The sequence below is a fragment of the Podarcis filfolensis genome (genome assembly GCF_964270895.1).
Source record: "Podarcis filfolensis genome assembly, chromosome: 3".
Lineage (NCBI taxonomy): Eukaryota > Metazoa > Chordata > Lepidosauria > Squamata > Lacertidae > Podarcis > Podarcis filfolensis.
The window spans coordinates 58,011,467-58,034,351 of NC_139606.1; the positions used below are offsets into that span (position 1 = coordinate 58,011,467).

The following is a 22,885-nucleotide window of genomic DNA, read 5'->3' on the forward strand; positions in this document are numbered from 1 at the left end:
ACAAACTTACCGGTGTTTCTACCATGTTTGGCTTACTGTTCCGCAAAGTTTTTACCGCATGGAAAACATCGATGACATTTTGCCTTTTAACCATTTCCACTACTATGCCTATGGCACAGAACATTCCACTTCGTCCACCACCATTCCTGAGCAGAAAAAAGAAAGAAAGGTTTAAATGGTTGTATCTGACTAAGTTATAAAGTTACAACTTTAACCCACTTAGTTGGGAGTAAGCCTCCATGAATACACTAGTCTTTACTCCTGAGTAGACATGGCTAGGAATCCACTTAGTGACATTCATTGATTTTTATTGGGTTGGGTTTACCTAACAATTGGAAGCCTTGCTCAAGGGTTTCTGCTCATGCAACAGGGCTTCTCCCTTCTGTCCTGAAATTGACTTGGTCAGGAGAATTCCCAGAGCTGCACAGGAGGAGGAGATAATTTAATCTGGCAAACTGATATGCTTGCACAGATGGAGCATTTGAAACCTCACATATGTACTTCTAACCCTTTTAATTAGCATTTAGTTGCAGATTCATGGCAATCACTGAACTCTAGGGTAACCTTTGAAAAAGATTGCATTAAATAGAAAAATTGATTTGGAAAATAATAGAGGAGTCTATCCTTCCTCTATAGTCAAGGTATGGAAGCCAGTTCACAGCATGGAGATAATTAGATTTAAGGGTGAAAATACTATATCACACTTACAGACAATGAATTATAGTTCTGCCTTCTCCTTCTTCACATTCTTCTTGCCACTTTTCAACCTGAAGAATTAACTTCAGGAACGACCGTTTGGAGCCTGGCACATCCCTGTGAGATGCCCATCCCAAATACTGGAACTGCTGTACCATCAGATAGCCTTCCTGTGGCTGATGAGAATAAACAACATCAGCAATCACAAGTAACCATTATAGAAAATCCAAAAGTTTCAGCAGAGTAATAGCTTTATTAAGACCAGTTTAAAAGCTTCAAGGTAAGCAAGCATTCACAGTTTTAATCAGGCTGAGTGTAAAACAAAACAAAAATGCAATTGGAAAAAGGATGTTGTAGGGTGTTAAGGTGACATTGGTGGAAAATGTTTGTGGAAACTTAACTAGGTGAGGCCACATTGGGTGAAAAAATATCTCAGGTTGCACCAAGGGCACAGGCCAGAGAAGCATGATTGCTCAGCTGTTGATTCCCACAAAGGCATGTTAGAATGACCCATAGTTTCAGCCTCAAAGTATATGCTAAACTCTACAATCCCCCATATGTCTAGGTAATAATCATGAGTTTAGCAAAGTTATCTACTGCTTTGTGTGACGACAATAAATATGTATTTCTCATGAAGGGGAGATGACATAAAAATAAAATAAACAGAAGGATGTGAAAACAATCTGGATGAGAAACTGGTGGTTTGGAAAGAATCTGAGAACTTTTAAAATGCTCATCGTGAAATAAATGAATATTTGTTTGCACCACTTTGTTTAATAAAATGCACCACTTTACCATTCACATAAATTAATTGTTATTTACTATTGGTAAACCTTAAAAAAAATCCATGGTGCCTTTAGTGTATATTACAGTGCAATTTAATTGCACCATGGTGCAAATGAAGACGTTTCGAACTATTTTGAAAACCCATAGCTAGTTGTGTGTATTTTTTAAAACATGTATTACTTAGTGTTGAAGTAAATAAACATGACTCCCGTGTTAACCATTAACATATTGCTTACCCTTGTTAAATTGCATATCCTGAAAATTCTGTTTATTACATCACAATCCATTGAGCAAGACATGCATTCCACCTGGATGGGACCATATCTCAGCAATCCTTCCTCTGGCCAATACTGTGGACAGCCCTGCATGATATTTAATACGTAAAATTCAATTATAGCTAGCATTGCACATGTATTTTGTGTTAAGAAATCAATGCTTGATTGCACAACTGCAAGACAGACATTACTGTATTGCTCCTCCATCTTTGCAGGATGAGGCAGTGTAATTACCTCAGACCTTGCTGAAGGAGCCAAGAGTTCCCCATATTTGGGTAACATGGTACTCATTGGGGAGGAAGGTATAGATCAATACAGTTAGAAACACTATTAGCTGCCACCAGGGGCGGTTTGGGGTTAGACAGATTTATTTAAGTTTCTAGTATTAGTTTGCAGTGCTAGTTACTTTGATGTGTGTTCTATTCTATGATTATAAGTGGATCTAGAATTGTAGAGTACATGCAGGCCTTATTCCCTCAGCATAAAGTGCTACATTCCAGGAAAATTTTACCACCTGATTACATCTTCTTCTAGATCACCCTTCCTCAATATACTGCCCTGCAGATGTTGTTGGATTTCAAGTCACATCAGCCCCAGCCAAGATTGGCATAGATGATGGACCCTGTAGTCCAAAGCATTGGAGCGTTCCAGTTTGGGGATCAGTGGTTTACAGTGTCTCACCAACAGAGTATATCCATTGCCATTAAGAACTTACCTGTGATAAATCAACTTCATTTAACATCACAAGAGAGGTACAGCCATAGTCGTATACTAATCGCCAGAAATCTTTCACAGTGTTTGGTAGAGGGTGCTGTGTGACAATGAAAGCAGCAGGTTGTCTATAGCTCTGCATTTTTGAAAAGGAAAAGTAGTAAACAAAAGAGGAATTGCAATCAGAAACAATCGTGCCCTCCCCAGCACATAGAGCATGCTCAACATTATATATGAAAACAAGATAAAACACCTCACAAACCTCAATATATTTTCTTGAAAGACAGCCTTTACTTATTTCATTAGAATTAATTTCCAAGAAAGTGCACATTGTATCAACATTTGGCTCTGAGCCCCACAGGTTGTTTAGGTTAAGGGGGAATTTGTTAAGACATCCATGAAACTACCTACAAGTACAACAAAACAATGCCTTGGGCTCTTTGTAGATGTAGAAGGAAGCTAAGGTTGTAAATACAGCAAGAGTTTGTAAGATAAATTAATTATAATGAATAACAAAGAGAGAAAGGGAGTTTAAGTTTTATATCAAAATCTCCCAAATTAGGAAACTTATTCAGACATTCTATTGTATTTATATATAACTGTTTGGGGAACTGGAGAAAGGCTTTATATATAGGAAGAGAACACAGGGCTATCTGGCTTACTTTGTCTACAATGTTTGGCAGTGATTCTCCAGGGCTTCTGACAGGAGTGTGAGCCTTATCTGGTGATTGAACCTGGAAGCATTTTCATGCAGAATATATGCTCTACCAAGGCACTATGAACCTTCCCCATTGGACACATGTATTGGCATACAAACAAACTAAACTTTGCATGTACAGATGGTAGCAGCTATGCAGGATGTTGAACTGAGTATTATTTCTCCACTGTTCTGCTTGCTAATCCATTATTTCTCCTGGGACTGCACTCATTAGCAAAAGACAAATTGCTAGAACTGGCTGCAAATTAACATACAAATCATGAAAGTCCTTCTAGAGTTTTCTTTCGTGAATTTTCAATTTCAACAAGCTACTGAAAGCATGAAAAACTCGGATTGGAAAGTCAATAGAACCATCACTGTGCAACCCATTTTACCAAACACTGCAAGAAAGCCAACAATAGTTCTTTAACTAGCAATATTTCTTTTAACTAGCTTTAAGTAGCAATTATTATTTTCAGCTTTATGACCCATCATTTCAAGGCATGTTACATAGACAAAGGAAACAGTTCTTACGTCCATAAGGGCAGCATTGATATAGTTGCTGCTTTCTCCATCAATAGTAATTAAGAAAGGCAGACATCTGTCAGGTGGCAGCATATCCATAAAGCGGTTCTTGTCATGATTCCTTGGCAGGCATGCTATGCTGCAGTCTTCAGCTTGCAGCCGAGGAGTCACTGAATTCAGGGTCTAGAGGGCAGAGGAAATCTTTGGTACAATATAGCTCACCCCACACCAGAACAGATTCCTGAATAGATTTCAGGACCAAATAGCATTGCCAGGTGGGACTGCTATGAGACAAGCAAAGGGCTTGCCTTCCTTGAGTTGTAATGCATTTCAGCCATGACAGAGACTGAAAATGAATTATCTGCATTGGTTCTCAATCTGCATTCCGCCCAAAACGAAGAAAAGAAAGCATTGTGTGAAATTCATGCAAAGTGTTCCACATCTATTTAAAATGCAGAATCACCCCTGGCAGGCCGAAGGTCACTGCTGTTCAAACAAATTGGCAGCCTGCGGCAATTACAATCAGACAATTGTACTCCACATTTATAGATGACTTTGTAAAGCACATAATAGAAAGAACTAGGTTATACATTAGGCTCAATGCAAGGAGGTGGCCAAAGGTTGTGAATCTGATATACAAACTGGGAGAAATTATATATAACTAGAAGCAAAAAAGATTTTAAAAAATGCTGGTATATAAAAGCCACCAGCAACTGAAAATACCTGAAATTCATCTTTGAGATGTGAAGAGTTTGTCTGAGAGTCTATTCTAATCATATCAAAATATGCAGCTTTGAATTCACAGACAGGGATGGCAGTTTCACCACATAAGCAGGCTTCCAAAATTGCATCATGAATAAAGATATACTGCTCCTGCAAAGAAGGAACAGAAGAATAGTCTAGCAATATTTTTTTTAAAAAGTCACAAAATCTCTCTTTTAGATACCTTCTCACTAGGAATCTTATTCAAGGAAGCTTAACTCAATCCATTTTTTATACTGCTTAAGCGCTTTAAGTACAGTCCATTCCTTAACTAGGATTCACTTAATCAGGGCGATTTCCTGAGAATGGCAATTTTTTAAATCTAGAAATAGCAAAGGCATCAGTAATTTGCTGAAGCCAGAGATTTAATGTCTTTTGGGGGGAGGTGTTTCCATTTTTATGTTTCTGCCAGCCGACCAAATTTGCTTGTTACTGGAAACAGCATTAAAAATACATAGCTCTGGATAAATGCTCTGAACATTTCCACATGCCAATAACTATCAGCAGGGATATACACACAAACCATTCTGGTTCAGCTGTAAAATATTTTAAACCTCTTTCATGCCCACCTTCCTATTAGTACTCTGGCCTGCACCAGTTGCTCATTCTTGCTTAGTGGAGTGTCCTGATAGAAGCAAGGTTCTGTGTTATTTCTAGGACACCCAGGCAAAACACATCCAAGAAGGGAACTGGGACCCCCATTATTAAGAGCGGAGAAGCACTATACCTCAGTCTGTACCATATTGATGCGGCGTGAGCGTAATGCTTTGACACAATTGTAGATGTCCACAACACCTTCTCTTTCTGCCATGTCTAGCATTATGTCAATTACAATGTAACAGCCAGTTCTTCCAGCTCCAGCACTGGAACGATTCAGAAAAGGGTTTACAGAGTATTTCCGCACTTAAAATCACAACTCCCCCTAACAAATTAAAAATCCTAGTCATTATATAGGCACACATTCTATTCTAAGAACCCTTTCTTTTGTGGTAGTTGTAGTAGTAATAACAGTATTAGTACTAAACTGGAAAGAAGAAGAAGAAGAAGAAGAAGAAGAAGAAGAAGAAGAAGAAGAAGAAGGAGAGGAGGAGGAGGAGGAGGAGGAGGAGGAGGAAAAAGAAGAAGTTGGGCAATACTAATGTGTTCTTGTGTGCCTTCATTCACTTGCATTTCCAGAAGAAGTTGAGATAATCAACAGAATTTTTTCCCCATCTATCCAAACCATATTCATACCTCAATGTAGCTGAAAACTTTAGACAACATAAAATAGAAACTGACTGAGTAGGGCAATCAGGAAGCCTGGACTGGGACAATAGTATCATTAAGCTATGTCTATTAAAGTGACAGTTGAGAAGGAATAAACCAAGTTAAGAAAAGTAAACAAAGACTGAATCACACAGTGTCACACTAAGACAACTTCACAGGAGACTACAGTTCATGCACACATTGAGAAGTTATAGAAAGTGCATCTACCTCTTCTCTACACACCTGCAATGCACAACAATAGGCCCGGCACTAGGAGGATTGGAGAGTTTAACACGGCGTATGAATGAAAGAAGGCCTGTTGCATTGTAGGGGACACCGTGATCTGGCCAGCCAGTAAAGTGGAACTGTTTAACTTCACGGATTTCATTGTAACCTCTCTGTCGAAATCGAAGAACAAAAAGCAGACAATATTTTTTGTTCATCTGATGGATTAGGGAGCAGGGAAGACATTCAAATCAAAATATTGAATTTTGAGACAAGCACAACATCTACCAGAATCAATAAACATTTTTGTTAGTATTCTAAGCCAAAAATGTGACAACTGTTGCTTAAAATGGGACTTCTGCAATTGAATTTATGTGCGACTATAAATATAATCTGTCAGTTGATCTTTATCAGCTTCCTTCATAAACCCAATATAATATTGAATGCGGCACTATTTTCTCGTCGTATCTTGAAAATTGTACATTTACAGAGCCAATGCTGCATGTATTATAAAATTACAAAAGCATATGAAAAGGCTTTCCCAAGAAGCTAAGCATGAAACACATGTGCTAGCATGGAAGTAAAGACAACAGTGCAAAACTGTTCTTAAGAAAAGCAGTCCTGAGGAGTTAAAGACTTAACTGAAATAGTACATAAATAACAAAACTACATTAGAAATGCATGAAGCTTTACACTAGAGTAACTGACCTGGCCTCATCACAGAGCTACAAGGTACTTCATGGAAGACAGAATGATGATTAAAATAAATGCTCCAAAATAAAAAGTGAAAATAAAACAAATGCAGGTGAATAATACGCAACTTGCGTAATGATGGAAATAAAAAGTAGTGAAGATTGTAAACTTCCACAGTCCCCCTCCCTTCCTCTTCTCTGTTGCAGCAACAAGGAGATCAGAAGCATATGCTTCCATTTCTAATTTCCAAGCTAATTTCCCCATTAAATCCAAACTTTCGGAGTTGTGGTTTCTTTGAACTCTAGTGCAAACAAGCTAGGATCAAACCATAGTTTCAGACTCTGATTTGTTCATTAACTTGAGTTTAAACAAACTACAGTTCATCAAGTTCAGACTTTAAAGCCTTTGATCATGGTTTGTTCTGAGTGAAACAAAATACAATCACTCGTTGGGATTCAACACTAAGCCAAGTGTCATAGTTACTGGTCTCACTCGCTGAATGAATCAAAAAATGAAACTCATTATGCATTACTATAAGGGATTAGTAAAAAAAATCCATAATACAGCTTAGATAACAAAATGCTTACATTTGGTTTAACAAAAGTATTATGTAAGTAAAAAAGGTAAAGGACCCCTTTGACTGTTAAGTACAGTCAAAGGCAATTATTGGGTGCGGTGCTCATTTTGCTTTTCAAGCAAAGGGAGCTGGCGTTTATCCACAGACAGCTTTCCAGGTCATGTGGCCAGCATGACTAAACCACTACTGGTGCATGGAGCACCGTGACGAGTGCCAGACTACAAGGAAATGCTGTTTACCTTCCCACCACAGCAGTACCTATTTATCTACTTGTACTGATATATTTTAGAACTGCTAGGTTGGCAGAAGCTAGGACAGAGCAACGGGAGCTCACCCTGTCACGCGGATTTGAACTGCTAACCTTCTGATCGGCAAGCCCAAGAGGCTCAGTGGTTTAGACCACAGCACCACCCACATAATAGGGACTATTATGTAAGTATTACATTTTGTGAGCTGTTCTGGGGGCCTTTTTTGCCCCAAAGTTAGCATAGAAATAAATTTTAACATAACGACACAATGTAACCCGGTGGCAAAATAGTTTGAGACATATTTTAAAGAGAAGATAGGCAAAATGAATTCATATGAGGATAAAGAAGTCAACACGTGAGTTGTTAATGGATGTAGATAAGGGATTGTAAGGGGCAGAAGTATTGGCAGGATAATCATATGGCATAAATGATCATAGCACCAACATTTGCTAGACTTGCAATACATTTTGTATACATAATAGTTTTAGATATACTTACCCTTTCAAGGGTAAATGTCCTGACCACATATTCAGCCAGCGGTTCTACTTCCACACAAGTAACTTTGAAGTCCCCATACACTTCAGTGTCATCAGGCCAATACTTGTAGCATTTGACCTGCAAGGAAAGTTTTGAAAAATCTCCAAACCAAGGAAGGCAAATGCATGAAAAAATGGCACATGTTCAACGTCTTATTAATTCTGCCTAGTAATACAATAATATATATGCCATTACGTGAATGAAATAGCCAATGAAGATGCTTCAAAAATAAAGGAATCAAGTTTTAGGGGGTGATCCTACAGCAAGATCTCCTGGGGTGAGTAGCTTAGGATGCAGCGGATTTCCAGCTCAGTAGGCTGATGCCTGGTTCAACTGGAGCTAAATCCCCAATCCCAGTTGAGCCAAGCATAATCTTATCCTGGGGTAGGAGCAGAGAGGGAGGACTTAGATTGGGTACTAAGCCCATGTAGCTCAGTCACCTGACCATGCAACTCAGTATAAAAGGCTATCTTACAGGCTTGTTTTCCCTCTGCTAGGCTTAAGCAAGGAAGAACAAAGCAGCAGCAGCAGAAGTTCTGCAACTGAATGGGGTTTGGATCTGGTACAACCTTGCTCTGGCTAAAATTATACTTCCTTGCATTTTACACCAGCTTTTTTGAAGATAGTATTGCTCCCTTACTCTAATCAAGCATTCTTTTTTTCTTTTTTTAACCCTGGCTACATCAGATGTTACCTTTTGTTCTTTAGAAAGGAAGAGTGTTTACCTACGCATTTCATTTTTTCACAATTTTTTTTCCCTGTTTTCAGAACCATTTCTCCATTTTTTCTAACTTACACCATCAAATGTCCATCTTTTATTTCTATGTCATTGCAATAAGCAGAGAAAGTCTGAAATACAGTTTAGGGTCTTCAGGAAGAGTATAGCACAATATCACAAAGTCTTTAGCAAACTGGTCAGATAGTGTTGGACTTGGAGCTACACTCAATTCTCTTCATTAATCCAATACTTTATCATTTGTGCACTTCAAGACATGCTATAGTTGATTAATGCTTTGATGAACAAGTTCATAGGGGGGAAATGATATTGTGGTTTCTTGCCCCATATGCGCTTATCTCATCTCTAGCCCCTTGGTGTGCTTATACATAGGTGTACACGTAATGTGACTCAATCTAAATCACATGATTGATATACAACATAAATCAATCAAGAAATTGGGGATATGTGTGCTGGATTTTAAGCACACAAGTCCTTTGACATGTTACACACATATGAATAAGGGAGAACAAGTTCAGTAGGGTTCCTGGCTCTCATCTAGGGAGATGGTAATCTGCTCTGGCATCTTTCATTTCAAATTCTGGTGCCTTTGTTTCAAAAGCACTGATTTCAATTTTCATTAGCAAAACATTTACAGTGTTCAATGTGTTTCCTAAGGTTTCAGCACTTTCTAAGGTACTACTTACCCGTCCAACCTCAACTAAATTTGTAACCATAACAATACACGCAGATTGTTCCTGCCATATCATTCTCCAGAAATCGTACACCGTTTCATGGACTGGACCTGAAAAGAAAATGCTCTTAAATAAATGTAAAGTAACTACCAAGCCACTGATCTCTAAAATACCTGCCAGTTATTTCCTTAGGGATGAAGGACTCCAGTAATCCTCCCCAGACCACTGCACATTTATAACTTATGTTTCATTAGTGCTTAAGTATCTCACTTAAACCAGATTATTAGGCATTAAGACTCTTCAACTTGGCATTATGCAACAAAACACTGAAGTACTAAAAATCAGTAGTTTTAATATGGGGTTCATTAGCACATGAAAAGTCATCTTATCATAGTCTTTACGGAAAACTCTATTTGTCCGCTCTCCTGCTGTCATTTTATTACAGACAACAGAACCTCATGGTCTGTCCACGATAGAACTTTGCAGTTAATTAAAATCCAGCCATCCTGTTCCCCCATAGGATGAATTTCATTGGCAGTGGCCCCTTAAGTTTCAGTCTAGTACCTTAACTTAATAAGCCCTGCTTTGATTCTAATTCTAATAAATTTATATCCCCTTCTTAAATTAATGTAGGGTAAAACCATCATTGACTACTAGTCAGGACAGGTTCAAGACAGCGTATAACTGAAAAATAGCTGCTAGGAAGCAGCAGCAGGCAAGGATTATTGTACCCATGTCCTCTATGTGTGCTTTCTCTAGACACTGAATTGGCCACTGTGGGAAATAGGATGTTGGACAAGACTGGCCTTTGGTCCATTTCTGCAGGGCTATTTTTATGTTCTAAGGAAAAGACAGCACTAAATAAAATAAAAATTGTTAGCTAGTACATTAGGCCTAAACTAAGCAACAAAGAAGTCAGAAACAGCATCTGTGCTTACATTTTGAACACAGCTAGAGTTGTTGTGGGTTTTTGTTGTGGGTTTCCCCCTCAGGAGTAAATGACAAGCAAATGGATCTTTACAGACACTTTGCTATGCAATTCTTAAGCCGATCAAACAGCTGCATCTCTATTTTGTTACTTGTACCTACAGTGGACTATAGTAAACATTTTACAGCAAGCATTAGGTGCAACTATATTAGATGAAACTTAACCAACAGTATTTAATAGTACTTAATTTTATATAGCTCACACAATTATAATCTGAGATGCTAAATTACTTAAAATACTTAGGTTCCATTTTAGTTAGCTATTATTTTCAAGGTTCTCCTATTGTAAAATGGGTTCCATGGGTTCAGCTAAGCACTGAAGAGATAGAAATCTCTTCAAGCTTAATGGGGCAAAATTCACTGCAGTAATGGTTAATGCTTCATTATATTCTCCAGAAATGATAACCTTAAATTAATTATGGCCCAAATTATTAATAAGAGTTTTTCCTATGACAAGGGAGACACTTCAGATAAGGCAGAAGCCTTGCTTCTTTGAGGCAAATTATCTTTCTTTCATGATTATTCTGCCTGGTTGTAACTATTGCCGAGTTGATATAGGTGTAAAAAACAAAGACGAAAAACAAGGATCCATGACTCCAATAGAGAGCCCCACATTCACTGCAACTAGAGAAGGGGTTTGCCCTGAAAATAAACCAAACTGTTCAAATGTACCGATTGAAACACTCAAACAAGCAACCCTCCACCCCTCTCGCCAAACTACCCCCCCACACTTTGGCACAAGGGGTAACATGAGCAGAAGGCTCCTAATCCAACAGGAGAAACCTTGTGGTGTCTCTTTTTTGCTGTGCAAAGCATTGTTGCTAGCCAGGGGTCATGCCGCAGCCTTTCTCCAGGTCAGGTTTTTGTGACATGAAGGAGGAGTAGGGTTAGGAGTAGAAGAATGCTCTCACAACCTGCCACACAATGGCTGGAGTAACCCTTCAAATACTGTCCAAAATGACAGATACTCTGGCAAACTCTTACCTTGGGTTGCGATGTAGTGACTTGGCCTTTGGTATCCCTGAAACAGCAAAATAAGTTGATTTCTACAATGGACTATTATTAGCTTTGAAAGTAGAATCCAGTAGGGAAAATGAAGGCACACCCAAGACACTTGTAGGCATCCTTTTCAATATATGGTAGTCGTAGCTGGTCAGCTATATCGCCTAGTTTTAACTATTATTATTTTTTGTAAAAAAAACTTCCAAGAAAAGTGCTGGAAGAGAAATGAAGTCCAATTGATTTCAAATGGTTTCATTTCTGAGTGAATGTGCTTAAGACTGGATGGAAATTTCATATAACCTAATACAACATGTACTTTACGTAATATTAGATCAGTGCTTCCTAATAGGGGTCATGTGAAACTGGATCTCTGCTAGCATTAGTTCAGTGTTGAAACTATACACTTTGCCTTCACTTTTTATAACTGAAATAGTTCTGTTTGCTGCTCCATATAATTATAAGCCGCGAAACAATCACACTTAATTAGCAAAAACTAACTTCCACTATGAATGCGCAAAAAATATTAGAGCCATAAATAACAAGCAGAACAGCTGAATGTTAGAGCTGGACAATGTGTATGTGTGCACAAATTCAAAATCTACATGCAATGTTGTAAAAATACTTTGTGCAGTTATATAAACCAAATTTTAGAATTAAAACAAATTGTGTGCATATATAATACTTTATATAAAGACATGTATATACACATGCACATATAGTACTACTGAATTTTTTCTACGCTATCATTTTCAAACATTGAAGAGAGCTCCACACTATTCAGTGTATTAAAACTACAAAAAAGCAATAATAACCAGAACCCATGGAAATTATTTCCAAGTGCCACTTTTTGTTAATAGTATGGCACAGCATTGTAAGAAGAAGTAAGCAATTTAGTAGTGCTGGCTTACAAGGAAAAGTACCTATATCCCCTTGTATACAAATGTGAGATATGAGCCTTATATGCAGTGCTAAAGCTCCTGTAAACACCTTCTCCTCCAATGTTCCCTCAATAATTATTATGTATTATCCTTGTTCTTAAAAATACTTCTGGAGGAAACAACTTTGTGTAATTTTCCTCATATAAAACACATTCTACTGAATTGCTTGAGCTGGGAAATTTCTGCTATGAAATGAACACCCAAAGAGAACTTGATATTCAAATAGATTATATGTTTATGAATTTATTTTAGCGCACAATTTAAAATTTTGTTGTAGTAAATTAATTAGTTCCGTTTTGCATATGCTTGTAAAATAACATTTCTGTTTCCTTAGACAGAATTGTGTCCCTCTGCATTTAACCAAGAACCTGTGATGGTTTTAATAAGAGGACTTCATAAAAATAAGAGTGAGTTGCATGTGCTAGGCCAATGACTTCCATTTTAGAGAACAATACTTCTGCAAATTTATCAGCAAAGCCACAGATTTTATATTGACACTTCTCAACAACAAACTGCTGAGTCATTTCCTACTAAGGCATACCACATTCATGGGTCTTAACATTTGTTGTATTGGATTTAGTCATGCTTAGATTTAATAGATCCCCACTGTGACTGAGGCTAAAATCTGAACCCTATTTGCCTGGGAGTAAGCCCCACCAAATTCAACAAGACTTACTTCTGAGTAGGCATGGTGCAGGTTGCACTATAAATTGCCCAATCTCCAATTTTCACCTAGTTTCAGTGAAATCATATCCAAACCCTTCCCCCCCCTTATTTCCATTTGTTTTTCTTGAATAGATAATATATTTTGTGTCTCCAAAACATGTCCATACCTGTCCAAGACATAATCTCTGGTGGAATCATGAAGCACACATTATGAGTTGTGTGAACAACCCAGAACAAAAGGTGTGGGGGCAGGGGAAAGAAAAAAGGAGAGAAACTCCTTGTACTAATGGGACAACGTCAGTGGATACAACCTATGTCTCTAAATATATATGTTTGTGTATATACTATATATACCATTACTGAATTGTCCTCAGCCCATAAGAAAAGTGATCATGACTGGACTCCCTTTAACAAAAGGAGACAATTCACCACCATCAAGAACCCCTTTCGTATCATAACCAGGTCTCTTCAGAAGCAGCACTATACACCAAACTATCCAGCTTCTCACATGAAAATGGAATGCAAAATAAAAGCTACTGACCAAAGCAAACAAAAATAATACTCAAGCAAAATGCAATTTTTTCTTTAACAGATAAGGTCAGCTGGTTTAGCTGATGGTTTTCATGACTGCACTATAGGACTATCTAACTTTTAAAATACAGGTACAAACATAAATTATTAACACAAAGGAACATTTAAAAGACCAGATATATAAATGGGATTAATTAAATGAGGCATGCACATATATCTAGTAATAAAAATTAGAAGAGTAACACAACTGAGAATGTTTGCTATATTAAATAGTCATAACAGGATGCTGTTATTCACATATAGTGGTACTTACATCCCTGTACAGCCAAATCTACAGCCCAAATCAAAGTCAGATGTGAAAGAAAGCACAACAATGTCAGTGAGTACTAGGACGGAGAACAAGGAAAAGTGTACATTTTGTTCTTAATTGGGGGGAAAAAGCTGTCATTCAGTTTGTAGGAATTGCATGCAAAAAAAGTTTCACAGAGAGAAGCTGGAAAGAAAAAGACCAAGCTGTATCATCTACTTACATCAATGTAATTAGCATTAATGTAGTCCGAAGAAGGATCATCTTCCACAGGTTGTAATATCACTCTGGAGTGGTCATCTGTAAATATATTGTGTGGGTCAAAACTTGCCCAGAACAAATGTACAATAGGTGTGGATGGATGTAGACAATGATAGAAGGGACTGGACTAGCAGATATTAGCATCTAACAAAACAGACATTTTAGTGGGTGCCTTTAGTCCAGGGATTGCCAACATGAATCCCTACAGATGTTTCAGGAGAAAGTCCTGACAATAGTCCATGCTGGCTGGCTGGAGTCCAGAAACATCTGGAGGGCCCTATATTGACTACTCTGGTGTTTAAACTTTCACCTGAGCAGAAGCAACACACTTCTTTTTTTAGGAGTTCCACTGAAATATGTGTATATGCAATGGATGATGATAAGTAGGGGCATATATAGCTGTCTTAAACTAGACTTCATAGCTTAGTTCAGTCTTTGATGCATGACAGCTACTTTAAATAGTTCCATGTGGCAGCTGCTTCATTGTGATGAGCTTTAGCTCAAGAGCAACCTGTCATATGAGAAATTTACTTTTACCACTGTCATTTAGGTGGATTTGCAGTGACATGGATATGCTGCACATCACTCTAGTATAGTTCCCCCCATCCTAGCCCCCTCCAGATATTTTTATGCTACAACTGTCAGGGAGTCGCAGTCCAAAATATCTGGTGGGCACCATGTTGGGAAAGGCTGGTCCACTCAAATGGCTCGGTGGAATTAGTTCACAAGCAGGGCGATTGAGAAAGGCCATCAGAGAAATTATCAGTGTATTGGAGGAACGGGGAGGAAGAAGATGCACTCACAGACAGTCCTATTTATTCCCCATCCCCTGGTGGAGTAAAAAGGCTTTTCAGGAGAAAAGCAATAAAAAACTCAAGCAAATAATGGCACATAGTGTAATCTCTTGGTGCCTTTATCACTACCAAAGGTAGTATATGAACTGAACCTTGAACAGTTAAGAATCTGGCCCACCACAATCACTAAAATGTTCAGCTCTTGAAAAATTGTGATTTGAATGCATACTCTTTCACACATCTGAATATGATGGACAGAGAAATCTAAGCCTTTATCAGCTGTTTTCCCACTAGCACAGTGATAGCAGATGCTATTCTTGTTGTAAAATGGTAATCAAATTTTGTTTGTGCTTTGGTCTTAACTATCAAAAGCTTTACTCCTGAGGATCTGTCAGGGTTCTTTGATTCTAATCACTGCATCAGAATGCACCAGCGGTAGACAACTGAAAAATCAAATATGGTGTAGCAGTGTAACAGAAATGCAGTGAGATGTTAATTTAAATTTTAAAAGAACTAAAGAGAGGGGAAATTGGTTTGCAGAAAAAAAAACTTTTTACTTGTATCTTACTACCCCTTTCTCTCATCACTTCATTCACTTCTGATTATTATAACATTATTTAAAATTACCCTTTATCTGTACATAAATAAGTAAATATCTGACCATATTTCTATCTGTAAGCTGCTTTGCCCCCTCAGGGAGGTAGGTGGAGTAGAACAACAACAACAACTCTATTTTCCTTCAACACACCTACCCCCTCCACCCAGCACCAGTTCAGCTGAAAGGCTACACAGCATAGCAAGGGACCTGGGTTCCCTCTTATGTTGTTGCTAGGCAACAATCAATCCATTGAACCATGTTCTAAGTAGAAATTGTCAAACTTAACTTCCCCTGATCTCTCATTACAAAGGTAAAATATGATTCAGTCAACAATTGTGGCCCCATAATCTGCATGATGTAGATATAATCAGTGTGGTGTAGTGATAAAAGTGATGGACCAGGAATAGGGAGAGCTGTTCAGATCTCCACTCAGACTCACCATGATGCTCAGCCACCATTTCTCAACCAAATCTACCAGACAGGGAAACTGGATGGATGGGGGAACCAGGTATGCTGTACGAGTTTACTAAATATTCATCAACATAATGAAATATCCACTTTTAACTTACATGCGATAATGTTTCCATATCTATTCTTTGTTCTGTTTTGATCCTTTTTTGCCACATCCCAAGAAGCTGACTGCCCTTCAAAGAAGCTCTTTATTTTAAAAAAAAGGGGGGGAGGGGAGATGAGATTATAATTCACACATATTTTTGCATTTATTTCAACATTTGTTTTAGTATTCAAAATAGCAACCACCTACATTTTTCCATTAGAAATAAATGTAATAACTGGTCTGGAAACTTCTGATGGGGGCAGAAGCAAACACTGAGCAAATTCAAGGCCTGCTACTTTAAACTGCAAAAAGTGTGTGCTTCTTGCTTTCGCCTGTTTCTCCATCCCTAATACAAATAACATAAATTGTCCAACAACAAATAGGTAAACATGTGAAGAAAGAATTTCCCAGTTAAAAATGATTTCTGTCACACTGACAAAAATAGATCAAGTATTTCTTTAGTGAAACACCACAATATGGACTTGTACTAGCATGCTTCTCATTCACGGTAAAGTCCTTTTTATGGCTTGCCCATGCTGTTCAAACATGGGTATGGGCAGTGGCAGATTTTGGTCTTTAAAATTTCAGTCCTGTATGAGGCAAAAATTTGGAACCCCCTGCTCCTCGCCTTCTGTTCTCTCAATTCACTGCATTATAGTTCCAAAGCCCTGCAGCACCCTCTAGCGTCAGCTCCCAATGTGGTCACACTGGCCCAAATCTGCCTCTGCTATAGGCTCTGTACACTGTCCCTGTACCCTGATTTTTTTTTACAGGGTTTATGCACATCAACATAAGGAGTCCAGTGGCCTATCTAGTCTACCACCCCATTTCCCACAGTGGCCAACCAAAAGCCTGAGACCAGGTAGGGTTGGATGGATCCACCTACCACAATCCTACTCTCTCCATACCCTGATAGCAACCAGCTATCTGACATAAATATCAGTGTTAAAACAGCTGACTTAAAAATGGTTATGAAAAATTTGCTGCAGAACTGGAGGGACTTTCGGTAGAGAGTGGATGTTTCAAGCACACCCTCTGTAATGCTTTATGACATAGCATCTAAAGCAATGAAATTTCAAAGTTTCTCTTTGGGATTATTTCATTGACTCATGGTTCACAGAGAAGTGGTCTTTTAACAATTTAATCCCAATTAAACATTCATTTTAATCTTCTTGTAATTAAGAACTCGTGAAAACAAGAAGCTGTACTCTCAACGGGTCTCTCCTACGTTATTGAAAAAACACAGCTGTTGACATTTTTACCTCATATTCTTCTTTAAAACCGTAGCTGTCAGATGTTTTCATGAGGTTGATATGCTGCAGCAAATCAGCTACTCTTATAGCAGGATGTAGCTGGCCTGTTTGGTATGGCGACTCTGTTCCTTCGCAGAGGTAGCGAGGTACATCGAGCAGACGACTTGACTCTGCTGTTGCACTGTGGTTTTCATCTGTGGTGATATTAATCCAGAGAATAATAATCAAACTCAAATACTCCAAGATACAGTCCAGTTTTAAATCAGCTCGCTGCTGCACTCTGTAAAGCTTTTGGAAGCCACAATAAGGAATGTGCACACAACAAATTTGTTCTGGCTTTTTGAAAAGCATTGCTTTGGAAAAAGGTCTGTTCTTATCTTGAGAACTAGGCAGTGCTAATCCCACCTGGGACCAGGATGACAGCACAGAAGATAATTTTACATGTCCCCCCCCCCTTTTAAATCAAATTCACTGTCCAGCAGTAAATAATTGAACTCGGTTTGCCTTGGCCAACTCTAGTCAGCACAAATTGCCAGAATAGGCTCAAACTGCTGTTCAACTTTTGTATACAGCTGATGGGCCTTGGGGAAGCTTACAACATGTATATGGGGCAACCTCTATATGCCCCATACACATACTGAGTAAGCAGTAACCTTCTATTTATGGCTGCCTTGGAGCCCTCAAGACCTGCTACAAGTTCACATGGACTTGCTCTCTGTGATCTATCTTCCCTTAAGAACATGGTAAGAGTAAATGCTTCAAGCAAAGCTGTCAATCTTGCTTGGACCAGAGGCTGGCTTTACATTTTATGGCTGCTGCACAGAGGTAATTCATGTACCCTTGGAGATTTTGGAGGCGGGGGAGAGAGAAAAAGAACTATTGCACAAAAAGAGTTCACCCTGAAATAATCGGTATGTGCAACGTAAACTGAACCATTGTTGGCCTTTAAGACTCTCAAAGGGATCTTGTTTTTAGAGAGAGCGGTTCTCTTCACACTCTGGTTAAGTGTTTTTGGAGGTATCTGGCCAGGCACCAGAAACAGAATGGACAAAATTCACTTCATTCAGTGGTGCAAGTTGGAAAAATGTCCAAAAGAAGAAAACAAACAAACAAACAGTGCTTTATTTTGCCATGGACGACCCCCCCCCCATTTTGGATGTTCATTAAGTAACAATGAGTGGATGCAAATACAGTATTAGGCAAGTTTCTGGTTTTAAAGTTGTAGTTAATGTTTTCAGGTGAAAAGCCATAGCAAGTATATGGTTCAGCATACTCGTGCAAACTTCTTTGCATTGCTCAAATTTATTAGTGGCAACAGTTTTCTGTACCTTTGGTCCCACCCCCCGTAAACAATGCAGGGGAAGTACATGCTATTGTTTTTAATTTTTTACAAGTATTCCAGCACAATTTATTTTACATTATATACCATTTAGACCACATAGCATGCTTTAGTTTTTCCTTCTTGTGTATTTCTGGTCAAACACTTGTGATGTATTTAGACAAAAAAATTAACATAAGGTAATTTTCTTATGATAAACATGTAAAATAAGCATGTCAAATTACACCACTCTCCGGGACATCAGAAAAAAAAATTCAGTGTAAACTTAAAATTTCCCTATACAAGCTACCCCTGTTCAAAATTTTCTGGAAAATCCACCTCGCTACCCTGATCTGATCCTGCTATGCCAATTTTGCATTATATTATAACATAGTTACCTAGTTAAGCAACACAGATTGTTTTAGAGAAGAATATACATTAACAAATAAAAGTTAATCTGACGATCAGAGTACCTAGTCCACACAGCATAAAATGACGCTCTGATGTTAGAATCAGTACAATCAGATACAGCTAAAGGCCCTTCACATTTTTAAACACATCAACTCCTTCAACTGAAATCCCACTCCATTGACATAGGCATATGTTCAAATTTAAACTTGGGTTTGACAGCTTCAGAATGCCTATAAGAATCCACTTGTCTAGCATGTTAGAGCCCTATCCAGCTGCTTGCTAGCCACAGTTGCCCCAGCCAACACCTGGGAAATACACCTGGAAAATACATGAAAAAGAAACACATGTGTGACTGTATTGTATGGCAGAGCTTTGCCAATAGTCATCTTCTACAACTATTTCACATTTATTTTGAACCAATCTTGTACAAGATGCTGGACAGAACACAGAAGCTTCCAATTTGGTAGTAGATTACTTGCATTCCAAATCTGAATTTTAGGAATTTACTTCTTCCACACTGATCTGACTCCACCAACAAGAAACATTTGACCTGAACAAAGAGGGGTCCTATTTCAAAACAGACACATATCAAAGTCCAACAAAGATCAAATCCAAAGTCATTTTTAAGTACCATAAAAGCAATCATGTTATTATATTAAAGTAAATAACCCCACTCCTTAAATGATCTCATGGGGTTTTAATTTGAATCATCGTGTGCTTCATTAAACTGAGTAACAGTGTGAATGACAAATCAAAGTCATATTAAAGATAGTATTTCATTCATTATACCATATATCTTGTAATATAAATCACCTCATTTACCCAGCCAACATTCACACAATATACTATAAAGCATAGTTCCACAGGATGGGGATCAGCCTATGCAAGGCTTAGACTTGTGCAATCCCAGTTTACCTCTTCTGAGGAGAATTAGTTTAGAAGCTTTTGTTTAGTAATAGGTTGATTCTGAACAGTAATGCATGTTGTTTGAACAGCTAAAACCCTGGTTAATGTTAATTATGTTTTGTTTGAAATAAGCTAACTTGAAACTATGTTTCATGGCTATGTGTTCTATGGTTCAGTGTGACATCTCAACACACTCACCCTGTCTCCTCAAATACTTACCAGTTATAGGGACTGTAGCCCATTGAAGCATTAAAAAAAGCAAATAAATCTTGAGACATTCGAAAACTTTTTTTATGTTAGAAAACAGTCAAAGCTTAAGCTTAAAAGCTGTAGAAGCTTTGTAACAATAGTAACTAAAATAGCTTCTACAATTTTGGAATCATAAAGAAATCTAAACAACTTTGTGCCATTTTAATCACCACAGACATGCACATATTACAAAGCCATTTTTTTGTATGTATGTATGAAATGAAATGAAATGTCAAATATAAAAAAAGGAAGAATGAGCAATGGTATCAAATCTCTAACATAAATACAAGCTCTCATGAACTCCAACTAAGACATTTTGCCTCACGTAAATAATATTTGTCAATGAACAACAAGCCACACTGTGATGTGAATGCATGCTGAAACTGTCAGGCCGCCTTTCAGTTTTGCCCTGGGGTTGCTCTTCACAGCTGCCTGGCTCACTAAAATTCGAACAGATTAACCTTTGCATGTCAAAAGATTTGTTTCACCTAACTCAGTTGGAGGTTTTGATAGCTCTAATGTCACATCAAATATATTTGTTTAGTGAGTACATGGCAGCAAGAGCCTCTTGATGAAAAGGATTAGGAAAACAGCACCCAATCAGTTTAAAATTAGCAATTATTTAGATATGTTAATTATAATTTAAAGCTGTAATCAAATCATTACTAAATGGCTGAAGAAAAAGCATGGGACATTTGACACAATGCTGAATGTGTGCATAGGAGACCCACATCCATATCCCTGACCAGCTATGGAGCCCTGAGTTGGGGCTACTATTATAGTATAGTAGACCTGATTTCAAATCCCTACCCAGTCATGAAGCCCATAGGATGGCCTTGGGCAAATTCCCAGCCTACTCCACAAAGTTTTTTAAAGAATAAAGGGGAAAGGGAACCATGGAAGCCAACCTAAGCTCCTTATCATAAGGGCAAGATAAAAATGTAATATGTACAATGAACTAGCTCCATCCACCTAAGATAAGACAGGGAAGTGTGGTTCTCAAACACCACTTCCTGTGCCACATTGTAAGCTGCTTTTTAAAAACAAAAACGGGGGTATTTTTAAAAACAGTTTGTGATATGGCAAGGGAATCTGTAGTTCAAAGTCCCATGGGATGTGCTCTAACCTTAGATAACAGCTAAAATGGTTTTTTAGATTCTGGCCTAACTCTTTTAGCTCAGAAAGTTATAACAAGTTCCAAAGGGCCTGAGACACGGACATCTAAATTTTTTATTCCTCATGTTATAAAATCATGTTCCAAAGCCCCCAAACTGCCATGTATTTTGGGGAGGGGAGGGGGATGCTTGAATTCAATATGGCAAAGGGTGTGGTAATTTGAGGCGGTCACTATACGGTGATAAGCTTTTTGGGTATGCATCAGTTTCCATTTGAATTTGGATCCATTTCAATGCAGTTTCTGGCCAGCATTTAGCACTTGAGTTCATTTGGTTGTACTACTGGTTGATTTATGCTAGGAAAAGGATAAAACAAATGTTCCTATGCTGGCCTTTGATTCAACTAAGATATCCTTCTGGATTACTGTATGGGAGATTGGGAGACAATATTTTAATGGTTGCTGCTACCTGTCAGGTAGGGTCCATAGGACTCTATCTTGAATCACATGCTGATTAGGCTTCAGGATTAAGCTGTCTGCAGATATGGACTGGGAATGGCAAAAGAAATGTTGAATGGGTTTCTGGATCTGGTAACGTCTGGACTGAGTTTGTTAGGCCTCATCCTTAACAACAATGCAGTACTACTGATGATTTGATAGCCTTTGGCCTACTCTGTGGGAAGTGCACTGGCAGGCTGAGGGTGCCATTAAATCTGGACCTGACACTCCTTGTTCAAGTAGCACTTGTGACGCAAAGTGCTACGGCTGTAGTCCCTCCCATCTATTATTGTTTGCATTCGTCTGTCTTGAAGGAAAATGGAGTGCGCCTCTGGGGGTGAAGTCAAAGTGCTGCATTAGCAGCACCAAAGTGAATTCTCTGAGGTGCAAGCCTGGGCAGTGTGTATGGAGGTCCTGGGCTGCCCAGAAAGAAAGACTTCCCCCCTCAGCATTGCTGATGTGGTCCAAATCAAAGCAGAGCAATACTTTTGGCACCAGCTTGGCTGCAGGAGTTGCCAAAATGAGGCGTACAAGGTGCCATCCAACCATCTTAGGGACTTCACTCCAAACTTGTATCGGGTTCTCTCCTTAGTCTTTTCTTCTCCTATCTAGGCTCTTATAACATCTAGGTTAGATTACCTCTGTGCATTTTAATGGAATTTCCTTTGTAGATAATTTCAAACTTCCATTGGTTCAATTGAACTGCACAGATTTGAACACATTGTGTTTCTCGATGCACTGCCAGTTGCGGGCTTTGACTTATAAAACCCGAAATTACTTGGGACCAGGATATTTGATAGACCCTTTTCTCTCTAAAACATTTCTACCTCACCCTTCAATATAAAATCTCTCAGGGAGATTCCAATATTATTGAAAACGCCCAACAAGTAAGTAAGTAAATAAGAAAAATTGAGAGCTATGTAAAAGCACCAGTCATACTTCTTAAGCCATTCAAAACATGGATGGGAAAACACACACAAGCGGTGAAAATTGTACAGATGAGGTGCCACTTGCAAGGCCCTGTCGCTGGTGGACACCCACCACATTTAAAGAACATGGGTGCACTAGAAGTGGGATTCCTATGATGATCTCAACAATTAGGTAAGTTC

General features: G+C 38.4%; 1 protein-coding gene and 1 long non-coding RNA gene across 20 annotated transcripts in view; one reads left to right on the top strand and one right to left on the bottom strand.

The window, feature by feature from the left end:
* PTPRK (protein tyrosine phosphatase receptor type K) overlaps positions 1-22,885 on the bottom strand; it is a 330,222-nt gene that overhangs the window by 5,903 nt on the left and 301,434 nt on the right. For 4 of the 19 annotated variants that reach the window (XM_083607578.1, XM_083607590.1, XM_083607577.1 and 1 more), the window contains 14 exons: positions 17,290-17,474; positions 16,041-16,128; positions 14,042-14,118; positions 11,359-11,395; positions 9,400-9,497; positions 7,939-8,055; positions 5,926-6,095; positions 5,180-5,315; positions 4,414-4,563; positions 3,700-3,873; positions 2,473-2,604; positions 1,719-1,844; positions 709-872; positions 11-146 (listed from right to left, as the gene is read on the bottom strand). In XM_083607578.1, coding sequence (XP_083463704.1) covers positions 11-146; positions 709-872; positions 1,719-1,844; positions 2,473-2,604; positions 3,700-3,873; positions 4,414-4,563; positions 5,180-5,315; positions 5,926-6,095; positions 7,939-8,055; positions 9,400-9,497; positions 11,359-11,395; positions 14,042-14,118; positions 16,041-16,128; positions 17,290-17,474 — 1,790 coding nt within the window. Of the gene's footprint in view, positions 1-10; positions 147-708; positions 873-1,718; positions 1,845-2,472; positions 2,605-3,699; positions 3,874-4,413; positions 4,564-5,179; positions 5,316-5,925; positions 6,096-7,938; positions 8,056-9,399; positions 9,498-11,358; positions 11,396-13,824; positions 13,843-14,041; positions 14,119-16,040; positions 16,129-17,289; positions 17,475-20,134; positions 20,147-22,885 lie in introns of all 19 variants that reach the window. The other 15 variants (XM_083607583.1, XM_083607572.1, XM_083607581.1 and 12 more) reach the window with 7 other exon arrangements.
* LOC310760028 lies at positions 1,758-8,639 on the top strand. Its single transcript, XR_014546702.1, has 3 exons — positions 1,758-1,862; positions 7,482-7,624; positions 8,475-8,639. It is a non-coding gene; the product is annotated as an uncharacterized lncRNA (long non-coding RNA).